The sequence below is a fragment of the Leucopleurus acutus genome (assembly GCF_964270905.1).
Source record: "Leucopleurus acutus genome assembly, chromosome: 2".
NCBI lineage: Eukaryota > Metazoa > Chordata > Mammalia > Artiodactyla > Delphinidae > Leucopleurus > Leucopleurus acutus.
Genome location: NC_139143.1, coordinates 147,456,815 through 147,470,104, shown reverse-complemented (window position 1 = coordinate 147,470,104; position 13,290 = coordinate 147,456,815). Strand labels below are relative to the sequence as shown.

Below are 13,290 nucleotides of genomic sequence, written 5' to 3'. Positions count from 1 at the left end.
ATGGTTAAGAGCACAGCCCTGGAACCACCCTGCTGATGTTCAAACTCCCACTCTGCTACTTACTGGTTGTGTGACCCTGTGCCTCAGTTTCTTCAATTGCAGAATGGTGATAAAAACATATCTACCTCAAAGGACTTACGGATTTGAGAATTAAGTGAGTTAAACAGGTAATATTCTTGGAACAGTGCTTGGCATCCAATAAGTGCGACATAAATAATTACTACACACTGATCAGAGCTTCATAAATGAACTGCATACATTACTATTTCAGAAGGTGACAAAAATCAATCTACTTTTGATATTTTAGATGCTGCCTGGGGAAATAATCTAAACCTGTAAAACCATTTTACACAATAATGGTCACCACAGCATTATCATTAACTGTAAAATATTATTCTTAATAGTTAAGAATTGAACCCAATGCAAATGTGCATCACTAGGAAGGGAATGGCTAAATAAACTATGATACATGAGAGAATGAAATATACTCAGATAACTTTTAATGATATGGAAAATACTTATAAATGTCAAGTGAAAAAAAGGACACAAAATCATAAAGACAATAAAATCCCAATTATGTTAAAATACATCCATAGAAAATAAAAGGGAAATGTATGAGAATATTATAAATGGTCAGATTTTGAGTTCTTTTTTATTCTTCATTTAAAAAAAAACCCAGTAAGTATATACTATTTTTATGATTAGGAAAAACAATTAAGATTATTAAAAGAAACATAGTGCCTGGGAGCCAAAGGAATGCTTTCCTAGTGTCTCACCCACAGGCTCTCAGGCTATCACCGGGTTTCCTGAGGTCCTACCTTAATGAAATGCAGCATGGTGAAGGAGAAATGCTCGTTACAGAAACAGCAGTACACCACCATCTCAATGAGCGCCAGCAGTGAGCCTGTCAGCTCTCGCAGAGCAAACATCACCTAGCGAGAGGGCAGAAGAGGAGTGAGCCTTTCTGCTGTCACAGGTTACTGTTGATACGCTGCTTCTGACTTTCCCTGAAATCTGCTCAGATTTATGATCACCAACATTGCCTCAAAACAGTCTGAGTCTGTCTGAGAGTTAACACAAGTTGTGCAAATGTGCACCTTTCTCTCGGGAGTCACCTTCATCAGATTTTTAAAGGTAAATCTCCTCCTCCCCCATTAAAATAACCACCGATAGATCCAAAAAATACACAATATTAAGCTTAAAAAAAAAAAAAAGGAGATATATAGCACAGCACTGTTGATGTAACTAAAAACCAGTATCATTATGTTCACAGTCATATATATGTAAATCAAGTAATGGAAGAAGGACTGGAAGATTACGTTCTCAAGAGGGGGTAGTTCTGGGTGGAAGGGAAAGGGACTCATTGTGGATGGGCCACAATGGGGGGTTGTGAGCAGCCCACTTCCATACTCCTGAGGTTGAAAAACCCATGTGCTTCAGAGCTGTAGTGTTCCAGGACCAGGGACACATACAAGAGACTGGGAATAAACTCTCCAATAATAAACTGAACGGCTGTGACTGGGGAGGTGCCATGTACCTAGCTGCTGGGACCTGGAGGGGTAATTAGCTGGGCTGGATCTTGAGGCCCAGTTCTTAGCTGCAGACAGGACTAAGAATATTTAGTCCTTATTTCTTCCTGACACACATACAGGAAATAAAATTATTTGAAATAATCACTTCTCTTAACAATACTCCCCTTCATCAGAGCAACATACAAAATACAACTTATAACAAAAGGCATTTTTCCTCAAAAAGAAGAAAACAGCTAAAACAAAAAGAAAGTGGCTTTAGCAGAATTAAGTACATACCTCTAACAGGTAAGGTTTCCCTTCGGACAAGAACAACAGGGCTTCGACTTCCTCGTGGAGGGGCAGCAGGGGACTCGAGGGGGCAATGCTAATAGGCGGCCGTTGTTTAAATGCACCCGGAGCTTTAGGGGACCAAAGAAAAACCCACTTTACTGGATATTATCACCTGAGATCGACTCTACAAGGCAAAGCGATCCCCTCAAGATTCAGACATGCAACCGCTGAGCACCTACAACTGTTCCCTCACAGACATGAGATGGGAGAAAACACTTACCCCTCTCTTTCAATGTATGCCCAGGATGTAGGTGTAAGACCTCTAGACTCCTGGTGATTCCACCCAAGACAATCTTCCAAAGAAGTTAAAATATACAAAGTGCATGGAAAAAAAAAAAGCCCAAAGTGCCTCTGAAGAGACCCTGGACAAGGCACTTCTGTTGCTCGATGGCCAACACCACCTGTGCTGTGCAGAATCAACCCACGTGGAAGGGGTTACCCCACATGCTAGAAAAGCAAGGACTCTCACTCTCATTTTCTTTTGCAAAACTTTCTCACTCATGAACGCAGCAGCTTTGCCTCTGTAGATGGGCGAGTCAGAGTTCAGGAAGCATACTCTAGCTCACGACCGTCTGAATGCTCTCCCACGTCCCTTCAGACAGCCAATGGCATTTCCAGATCAGAGGGATGCCCTGTGCCTTTTATCTAGTTTCCTGGTCAGATGACATGAAAACCCTACCACAGGCTCGGAGGTCAGAGGCTTGCATTCCACACTGGCTGCCACGCCCCTGACTAGCGGTGAGACTTTCAGGGGCTACTAGACCTCTCCCTATCTCAGCTTCTGCACACACAGGAGGGGAACTGCCCTCACAGGTTTGCTGAGAGGATTCAACACAACAAACTGCGAGCCCCATGGAAAGGCACAGCACACAGTAAACACTGACTACTTCTCAGCTGCTTTCCTGTATTATCACTGTTACCGTTGCTGTCATGACAAGGCCTAGAAGCAGTGCAGAAACGTACCTTTAACCCTAGTGTGTTGGTAAATACTTCTATGTCCCACCCCAAAGAAATGACTGGCTTGCTCTCGTGACAAACTAGTAAAATAAGGTGAAGTTTAACGTGGACTGAAACAAAAAACTTTAAGTGTTCCTCAAATAGCCAAATGAGAATCAAGTAACACCCATTTAACTGCCAACGTTGTTACTCTCCGCATGTTACACGTGTTACTGACAAACTCACCATCTCTCTGTTTTCCTGATGTATTAAAGACAGGTTAAAGCTTACCAACGTTTCTTTGGGAAGAGACATCTGAGTGCAAGATAAGCAATGCCACTGTGTTGTGAAGGTTCCCAAATTCTCGTGCTTGTGCCGAACTCCATCGACGTATCTGTTGTCAGAGAAAATAAAGTGGATGTTAGTGCTCTGGTTAGAAGGGTGTGTGCGGGTTCCTGATACTTTGAGCCACATTCTTTCTCAATGTGTGACAGTAGGACAGGTCAAAGTCCAAAAAAGTCATGGGTTTTAAGCCAGCTTAAGAGTGGCTTAACGTAGATGTATATTAACTCGTATTCTAAAACAAATCCATTTATGTGTTCAATTCAGGTACTGAGAGCTCACCCTGTGCCAGGTAATTTTCCTACACCCAGTATAGTGGGGAAAGCCTGTGAGGCTGGAGGTCTGCAGGCCTGGCTCTCCTCTGCCACTTGCTGCACCACACGGATGTGGGCGAGTTCTCTACCTGACTTCTTTGTGTAAAGACAGAGATAACCTACCTGTTCCGCCCACTTCGTGGTTGTGAGGACCAAATGAAACATGAAAGGTAGAATGTTTTCAAACTCGTGTGCTCCATAAATGCAAAACAATATTAATCATACAACGTAACACCATTAATTAAATCTTATTTAAATTACAATGAATTTAAATCAATCGCCAGTGTCAGTGGAGTCCCTGATAAGGAAAAGCTCGAAGTGAAAAACAGATACTGTAAATCTCAACACAACATCAACACACAGAGCATGTCAGTATTTGTTTCTTTAACACTAGAGTCACAGCGGCAAGGTGGTGTGAGAGGAAGCTGAGAGGAGGCCTAAGTAGCAAGTCTGTCTCCCTTAATAAAGAAAGGAAAGCTTCCCTAGGCAATGCATCCCACACAGGGGAAACCAGAGCTTTAGCCCCGTGGCCTTGTCAAGGTTGTCACAAGCCACAACTCTTCTGAGCTGTAATTCTTGCCTGAGAATGGGGAGGAAACTGCCTGTTTTACTGAATTGTGAGTTTCAGAGGTACAGCATGAAAAGTAACCAGTTCCATAAACAGTATTTATCATTACAGCATGTTCACATTTTGTGTATTTTAAATCTATCAAACAGAAGAAATACAATGATTGGAGAAACACACCAATATAGGAACTCCAAACAGGAGACTCATTTTTTGATATATCTGACCCTACTGTCACAAAACCACTTCCCTTTCATTTTCTGAATATGAGTATTACATCTGCAGCAACATCGTTCAGCGTGTAATGGTTCAACTTCACATCTGAATCCTGGCCTGTGACCAGCATCCCGTGTAAGCACGTCCGCCAACACAGCCTGCTCACAGCCCCAGAGAGCAAGTGGAGGACCCAATGCCACTATTTCTTGAATGCTTTCGAATCCCCCAGGCAGAACCCATCTTTCCTCCTAGGTCACTCAGCACTTTGCATTTTGAGTGATATCCTAGTTAGTCATTCCCATTGGTTACAGCATTTAGAATAAATTCTATGAGGAGGCTGTAAAAATAACTGAACTCCAAAGAATTTTAAAGGCTATGCAGTACTTATACCTGGACTCTGATGAAATTAATATTTATTCCCTACAAAGAGAAACACTGCGGCTTCCAAAACTGTGGCCACTTCGCTGGGATATATCAAAGTAGGCATTACCTGACTGTTCTGCCGGTTGGCCCCCAGGAGAAAGCTGATCATGTGTCGCAGAGCTGAATGCTTCAGAAGAAGATCTCCGGCCCTAATTCCTTGCTGTCACGAGATATTGAGAATGACAAATTATATTCCTATCCAGACAGAGATCTATTCCAAAAATACAGTTAAATGAGAAGTTTTCAGGGGTCAGTAAGTTTTTAAATGGTATAATTTACACAGAGAAAGTACTTGTTAAAAATCTAACAGCCCTGCAGTGCTGCACAATGGCCCCTAGTTTCAATGCAGACTTCTACTCCAACAGTAAGTAACGATCCCTACGTACACTGGAATTCTTGCAAGTAATATAATTGCACGAATTAAGATTTTTAAGAAGAAACACTCATAAAACCATATCATATAAATCCTATATTGACCAGTCTGAATTTTTTGCACATATAAAATTCCTTTAGACTATCAATCTGCTATATTAGGAAAAAAATCATTTACCTTTTGTACAAAAGTGTTGAACAGGAAAAAGTACTGAGCACAGTTTTTACAATTTTCAGGAACATCTTTATCCAACAGAGCAAGTAGTACCTCCAGTAACTGATGAAGGCTCTTTAACTGATTAGAGGAAAGATGAAATTACATAAAGAAAAAGAGTATAAGACAGACATTTGTAACAGGATTAATCTGAAGTAAATCACCATAAGAACAAAAGGGAAGTCTCATTGATACAATCCAGTCTCAGATTCAGATGGATTTATGCTTTGGAGAGCAAAAACAGAATTATCAATTTGATCTTCCAGGGAAGACTGGTGGAACTGTAGAAATAATTAAAAGAAAAGCCTAGTTTTGTTTCCTAGCTTTCAAACTCAAGGGCACGGTTCTACTGCCTAATCGTCACATTTTCTGCAGAGCCCATTTCTTTCTGTCTCTTAAAAGGCTGGGGGTTTAGAGGTAACATATTTCTGAATCCCTCCCTCCACTATGCTACTTCTTCACATAATCACAGATGCAAAGAATAAAAAACACAGACACAGGCATAGGGGCTAGAAATCAAGCCAATGGAGCAAATGGAGAGCAACAGCCTGACAGAATGACAACGGTAATATCGACTCAACTGTGAACTTACTTGAAAGCCCGCTGACGCCTCATGGAAAGCTTTGAAAAACATTTTATTTGTTTAGAAACCATTTTGGTCATCACATTGCTTCTTCTTTCCCTCCCACCCCAACTGTTTTTGGACAAGTCCCTAGAAATTCATGTGTGATCTGAGAATTAAGACCAGCCTTACTACTCTTTATCAGTTCATTTCCTCTAGAGATGGTTCTCACAGACTTGCGAAATATTCCCATCCATCCTGTCACACTCGTTATATACAGTAAAATCTACCATTTATGTAGCGCTTCATTTCAAAGTACTTTACAATATAAAGTGGGTAGCAAGAGGTACCATTTCCATTATGGGGTAAAATTAGACATAAAGTACATCAGCTGGATATCAAGTAGAATTTACTGAGGCAAATGGTTTATGTCCTCCACCACTCCCTTCCCTTTCTCCCCACTGCAGCTCTGCCTTTAGAGGTTGGTGGGATGATGCTCTATGGCCTGACCTCATCTGTAGGGAGACTACACTAAGTCTGCCTTTATCCTTTGTCCGGGTTTGTACATGGGAGGAAGGAGGAGAGTAAGAAGGTCCTTATGTTAAATATCAGAAAACTTCCACAGGGGTACTTCAGGGCAACGGCATCCAAACTGTCCTAGGCTGCTCCCAATGACCTATTTTTAAATATTCTGCAACCAGGTAAGGTTTTGCCAAAAATGGTTCTGCTGTTTAAGCTGATCGAAAGCCAATGCCTTAGAGTAAACCTCCACTTCCTTAGGATCCCTGGAACTGAGAGAGACAGTCTTCCTCTAGGTCCTCCCTGAAGAGTGTATTTGACCTCCTTCTCCATCCTGGATTGAGCGGAGCTCCTGAGCATGTCTGGTCTAACGGTGCACCCCGGCTCAGGACTGCTGAAGGAACTAAGTGCCTGGGTGCCAGGCACTGGGTGTGGATCAAGGGCCTCTTTAAAGGATTGAACAGTAAAGCCAACATCTGAATCTGAAGCAGCAATTCCTAGAATTTGCCTTCAGTTCGTTGAGACACTGCCTCCAGCCAATTTATAAGGAGTTTATAAGGAGCCAATTCGTTCTCAAAACAACATTTTTCAAAGTTTTCCATGTAGTGTCAGCTGTTTGAAACAGCAAACTTGGGAAGTAACTGCTGTATTTGCTAGGACTTCATAACAGACTGAATAATCAGACTCATGTCATTTATGTCCCTAAGACTTAAAATTTGGGGGGGACTGAGGATGGTAATAAATACCATGGTTTGTTTTAGCATGTGTGGCATTGTGAACCAGAAGAAAATATGTTACAGAAAACATGGTTAAGAAGAAGAAGAAATTCAGAGGAAAAGGAACAAGGATTAAGGAATAACGGAGATCAAAGAAGGAACTGTTGTGGCCAATGCCCCTGGATGGACGGCACTATTTGGTCTGGCTGCCAGATGAAGGTTCGGATCATGAAAATAACTTAGGAGGGAAGAGACAAAGCCAGGGGTGGCTCAAAATGACTGTCGGTCTAGACTAGAGACTCTAGACTCAGGTTGGTCTTAATGCAGAGAGATCGAACACAAACTCTCAAGAGAAGACTGAGAAGGAAGTGCTCTAGACAGAAAATCCTGACACAGACCAAAGCAGATCTGAATTCCTAGCCTACCCTGACATCTGGGATCTGAGGAGAGGAGGACAGAATGCCTTCTAGCCTGGCATTTATCAGGAAGTCAGTGCACAGAACGTGTATTTTATGTGGATAATTACCAGACTCTAATCCTAGGCTTTCTTTCTTATTATGTGCACTTTAAAACATTTGGTAAAAACAGAATGTGTAAATAACATTTAGAAAACAAGACTGACCTTATCCTGATAAAGCAAGGCACTGTCTAGGGTTTTCTCCAGGATGGTGGCCACAGCGACACGTACTTCTCTCACATTGCACTCCAACAAGAAAATCCTAACATAGAGAGAAACGTGGTGTGAAAAAGCAAGATAGATTTCTATAACCCAACCTTCCCAACATGGTCCCACCTACTGTCCAAGAAAAAAATTACTCGAGGATGTCAGTTCAAGTCTCCTGAGAGCGTCAGCACACACAGGCCCTTGTGAGGGAGGAAGGAGGAGAAAAAGGAAAACAAGACCCTTGAACACAGAAAGTGGATTTTTTCCTGTTTCTTCTTCCTTTCTTCCCCTAAGATGAGTATCTGTATAAATGTAAATTCAGACTTCAAGAGATATACAAGCAAAGAACCTAAAATTTTATAAGTTCTGTTCACTCAGGAGTAGTTCTCCCTGGCACCCCTTCAATGTCTCAGAATAAGACACAAGTTCAAAGTTCTGAGTCAACACAGCACCTCCCAATCCCCCTGTGCACCTGGTGTTTCCATCCTTTCACTTTCCTCTCCTCTTCCCTCCCAACGTTTACTTATTACTCAGTCCTCCCAGAAGCATGTGAGGCTGAAAAGGTCCTGCTTCCTTCCTTTCTTCTTCTTCTATGATGATGATGATGATGACGATGACAGCAGTTTTAAGGTTTATCAGCCACGTCCATCATATTTGGCACACCCAGTGTTACACTGGGATACTACACTGCCCGCTGCAAAGGCACGACCCAATCCAATCCTCCACACCACCAGGGCGGTAGAGGCAGCAGCCTCAGATGTGGCGGAAGGCACGGTCAGGCAGAAACACCTGCTCCCTGGCGCCGGGCAGTGGTGGTAACTACCTGAGAGCAACTAGGTAACTGCATGCTTCCCCACAGTCAGCTTTTCTTTCTCTGTTTCACACACACACCCTGACATGACAACCCATGTTATAATCAGCACAGTGAAAACTTACCTATCGTTTCTAATATCTCTTAACAGAAAAGTCTCATTGTTCCATGAGCAAGATTTAATATAACAGAATTTTGATGACCCAAGGCAAAGCTGTCCTGAGGCATTCTTTCAGGTCACAGCAGTGAAAGCTGCTCTGGTCCCTGTCTGAGGGCAGCATTTGCTGACAGCCCTGCCCTCCTTCTCCCCACAGGAAGATGACAGTGGAGTTTTCTGAAGCCACTTCACTTCTGCTCATTGCACGTAACTGTCAATGCTACCTAATGTGAACCTGACACAAGGCTCTGTTCAACATCCACTAAGATTCTAAGTGGCAACTCCAGGCACGTTTAAAAGATAACAAGTACTCTTGCAATATTTAGCTCTAGATGTCTGATCAGATTTAGGTACAATTCTTCTGGAAAGAATATCTACAGGGGGTGCTCCACATTTCCTATCACAGACATTAGGAAGCATCGTGAGAATGCAAACCCAGAATATGGGCACTTCTACAGGACTAATGACCTGTCTCACGCCAGTTAAATGGCATGACAGAAAAGGTGGTGGGGAAACGGAACAATTACAGATTAAAAGAACCTTAAGAAACATGCAAACCAAATGGAGACCAAATGGAGCTCATTTGGAGCCTCATTTGTACAAATTCAATGGTAAAATAACACTTTTGAGACATCTGGGGAAATCTGAACATGGACTGGGTACAGGATGATAGGAAGGAATTACTATCATTTTTGTTTAGAGTGATGATGGTAAAGCACTTACTTTTTTTTTTTAAACTTAACCTGTTAGAGATACATGCTGAAAAATTTATAGTGAAATTATATGATGTCTGAAATTTACTTTAAAATATTTCAGAGGATAAAAGAAAAGTATGCATGTGAGCGTGTGTGGGAATTGGGATAAGCAAACAAGACTGGCCAAACGCTGACAACTCAAGCTGGGGATGGGTACAGGAGAGGGTTCGTTATTCTGTCGACTTTAGAGTATGTTTAAAAATTTCCACAATATAAAAAAAATTTTTAAGATGTAAAGTACCCTTCATGTTAGTAGTTTTAATTGCTTTAGATCAATTTGCAAGTATTTGCTAATTTAATTTTTTACACTTATAATTACATTTAAAAATTGTCCCCTGAAAGGACTACAGAGGGGCTAATCTGAGAGACAACAGCCTCTTCACATGCACAGTTACTGAGGTATTAGTACAGTGTATGTTTATTTTTTAGTTGTAACAACGACAACTTAAGCTATCTTAAAAGTTCTAAAGAAATAAGTAATTAGAGAAAGAAGAATATTAATTCGATAATGATGAGTAATTGGGCTTTATAAAGAAAGACACAAAATATAATAAACTTTACCAGGAACATTTAGGTTAGGTAATTCACTAGATTCTTTGCCATTAGGAATTCAAAGAAACCAAATCATACTACCAAAGGAAGTTACTGTAAATAGAGCTTCAATGAACATTTTGGTACATGACTCTTTTTGAATTATGGTTTTCTCAGGGTATATGTCCAGTAGTGGGATTGCTGGGTCATACGGTAGTTCTATTTATAGTTTTTTAAGGAACCTCCATACTGTTCTCCATAGTGGCTGTATCAATTTACATTCCCACCAACAGTGCAAGAGGGTTCCCTTTTCTCCACACCCTCTCCAGCATTTATTGTTTCTAGATTTTTTGATGATGGCCATTCTGACCGGTGTGAGATGATATGTCATTGTAGTTTTGATCTGCATTTCTCTAATGATTAATGATGTTGAGCATTCTTTCATGTGTTTGTTGGCAATCTGGATATCTTCTTTGGAGAAATGTCTATTTAGGTCTTCTGCCCATTTTTGGATTGGGTTGTTTGTTGTTTTGTTATTGAGCTGCATGAGCTGCTTGTAAATTTTGGAGATTAATCCTTTGTCAGTTACTTTATTTGCAAATATTTTCATTGAAGCTCTATGTACAATAGCCAGGACATGGAAGCAACCTAAGTGTCCCCTGGACAGAGAAGATGTGGCACATATGTACAATGGAATATTACTCAGCCACAAAAACGAAATTGAGTTATTTGTAGTGAGGTGGATGGACCTAGAGTCTGTCATGCAGAGTGAAGTAAGTCAGAAAGAGAAAAACAAATACTGTATGCTAACACATATATATGGCATCTAAGAAAAAAAAAAAGGTCATGAAGAACCTAGGGGTAAGACAGGAATAAAAACACAGACCTACTAGAGCATGGACTTGAGGATATGGGGAGGGGGAAGGGTAAGCTGTGACAAAGTGAGAGAGTGGCATGGACATATATACACTACCAAACGTAAAATAGAGAGCTAGTGGGAAGCAGCTGCATAGCACAGGGAGATCAGCTAGGTGGTTTGTGACCACCTAGAGGGGTGGGATAGGGAGGGTGGGAAGGAGGGAGATGCAAGAGGAAAGAGATATGGGAACATATGTATAGCTGATTCACTTTGTTGTAGAGCAGAAACTAACATGCCATTGTAAAGCAATTATACTCCAATAAAGATGTTAAAAAAAAAACAAAAACAGGGCTTCCCTGGTGGCGCAGTGGTTGAGAGTCCGCCTGCCGATGCAGGGGACACGGGTTCGTGCTCCGGTCCGGGAAGATCCCACATGCCGCGGAGCGGCTGGGCCCGTGAGCCATGGCCGCTAAGCCTGCGCGTCCGGAGCCTGTGCTCCACAACGGGAGAGGCCACAACAGTGAGAGGCCCACGTACCGCAAAAACAAAAAAAAAAAAAACAAAGGAAGTTACTGAGTTTCTCTGGAGATATTTAAGAGCGAGCCTGCTTGATGGTAAACTAAATATTTTGCCATGTTCCTTTCAAATGGATGATGATTCTATGACGTTCTACTGCTTAACACAATACTCAGGAGTCCTAATGGGAAGATATTTTGGAATTAAGCTGGAAAAATGGGTGAAAGGTTATTTTTAATGCAAACTCTAAAGGGACAGGCAAAAACACTTCAAAGAAATGTTTATCTGTTCTCTCTTTATGAATTGTATGAATGTATTCATGCACAAATACGTGAGCACTTAATGCAGGGAACCAAACGGAGTAGCTTCTGCCCGTCAGGAAGCTGAAGTTTAGTGGAGGAGACAGAGCAAACAATAGGGCAGACCTACTTTAAATTGGGTGGCCCTTGCCATCTGATAGATGAGAAGGCGCTTTCTATGCAAAGAGTAGAGGGGAGACTTTCAAATGGAAGGAATAACTAGCAAAAAGGTCTTTAGGCAGGACAAAAAGCTTCGTGTGTTCAAGGAATCAACAATCAGGTGAATGATAAGCCAGGTGGAAAGTGAAACACCCAGGCAAAGCCCATACTCAAGTGAGGCCTTTTGTATTACATTATGGCAAAGATTTTGGATTTTATTATAAGTGCAGTGAGAATCCACTGAAGAATTTTTAAGCAGAGAAGTAACACAATCTAATTTGTTTCAAAAGAACCCTTTTGTTGCTGTATGAGGTACACTGGAGGAGGCAGAGGTGGAGATACCAAGCAGGCCAGTGAATGAATGTCTGAAGCTCAGACCTCAAGATGAAGGGGATACGGGACCAGGAGTTTCAATTAGATCTTAACTTGCCGCCGCACGAGGATCTCCCTGTGGGAAGGGACTTGCATTTCTGAATTCCTTGTTGTCTGTTTTAAGTTGAGAGATACCAGAGCATATTTGCATGCTGACAGAAGTGACCCAATAGAAAACTCTGGAAGGTAAAGACGCCAACTCCTTGAGAAGCTTTGCTCATGTAGAGAGATTCACTTTGAGAGGAGAGAGGATGCTTCCTCCATTATATCAGGAGGAAAGGAGAAGATGGGAACAGACTGGTTGGTGTGCAGCTTGGGGCGGGGCGGGGGGCTTCACCTGTGCTGGGGTGAAGGCTGAGGCAAGGCCACTGGCTAGCAGCGGGTGAGCCCGCTCGGCACGCCCGAGAGGCGTGGGGCAAGCTGCGGCAGAGGGAGGGGAGCGGCCACTGGGGATAAAGCAGCCTGGCCACTGACAGATCAAGGTGCTCGCTGAGTCCCCCACATCGATGCTGAACTCTCCGAGGATAAGAGAATAAGGAGCAAGGTGTAAACATTCACAGTGATCGGACCTTCTTGAAAAATCCAATTACTTTTGTATTATAGATATGTAGGTAAATATACGATCGTGGTATATCTGCCACACTATCACGCTATCAAAAACTTTTTGAAAAATAATATTTTAGCCAGAATCCAAACACATTAGCAATATTGTGGTCTTACTGTATAACCCAGGACGGCTGATCTTTACCTGCCACCAGACTGTGAGTCCGAGGGAAGAGATTTGTATTTTGGAATCCCCTGAGCAACAGCAGTTGCCTGTGAGTGCCTGGTTACCTGCTTAGAATTGATTCCAACCAGAAAAAGAATTTCAAGTTGAAATAAAGAGTTACGAGAAGCTTCAGCTCTAAATCACTGGAAAAGACACACATTTCTTTTAACTGAAAGATACTGACACTTACTTTATCAATTCTCGTCCTTCAGAACTAATAAAATATTCAACCAGCCACTGACAAGCATCAAAACTTTTTGAAAGTAATGCTTCAATAGTGGCAATCCATTCTTCAGTGTCAACCCTTTAAAAAAGCAAAGACAGCGATGTTAGACAGCCCAGCAAATAACTCCATGG

General features: G+C 41.9%; 1 protein-coding gene across 6 annotated transcripts in view; it reads right to left on the bottom strand.

The window, feature by feature from the left end:
- The window catches only part of USP24 (ubiquitin specific peptidase 24), a 150,368-nt gene that overhangs the window by 13,909 nt on the left and 123,169 nt on the right, over positions 1-13,290 (bottom strand). For all 6 annotated transcript variants that reach the window (XM_082833548.1, XM_082833549.1, XM_082833553.1 and 3 more), the window contains 7 exons: positions 13,124-13,237; positions 7,664-7,760; positions 5,209-5,325; positions 4,726-4,818; positions 3,090-3,192; positions 1,809-1,930; positions 819-932 (listed from right to left, as the gene is read on the bottom strand). In XM_082833548.1, coding sequence (XP_082689674.1) covers positions 819-932; positions 1,809-1,930; positions 3,090-3,192; positions 4,726-4,818; positions 5,209-5,325; positions 7,664-7,760; positions 13,124-13,237 — 760 coding nt within the window. The remainder of the gene's footprint in view (positions 1-818; positions 933-1,808; positions 1,931-3,089; positions 3,193-4,725; positions 4,819-5,208; positions 5,326-7,663; positions 7,761-13,123; positions 13,238-13,290) is intronic.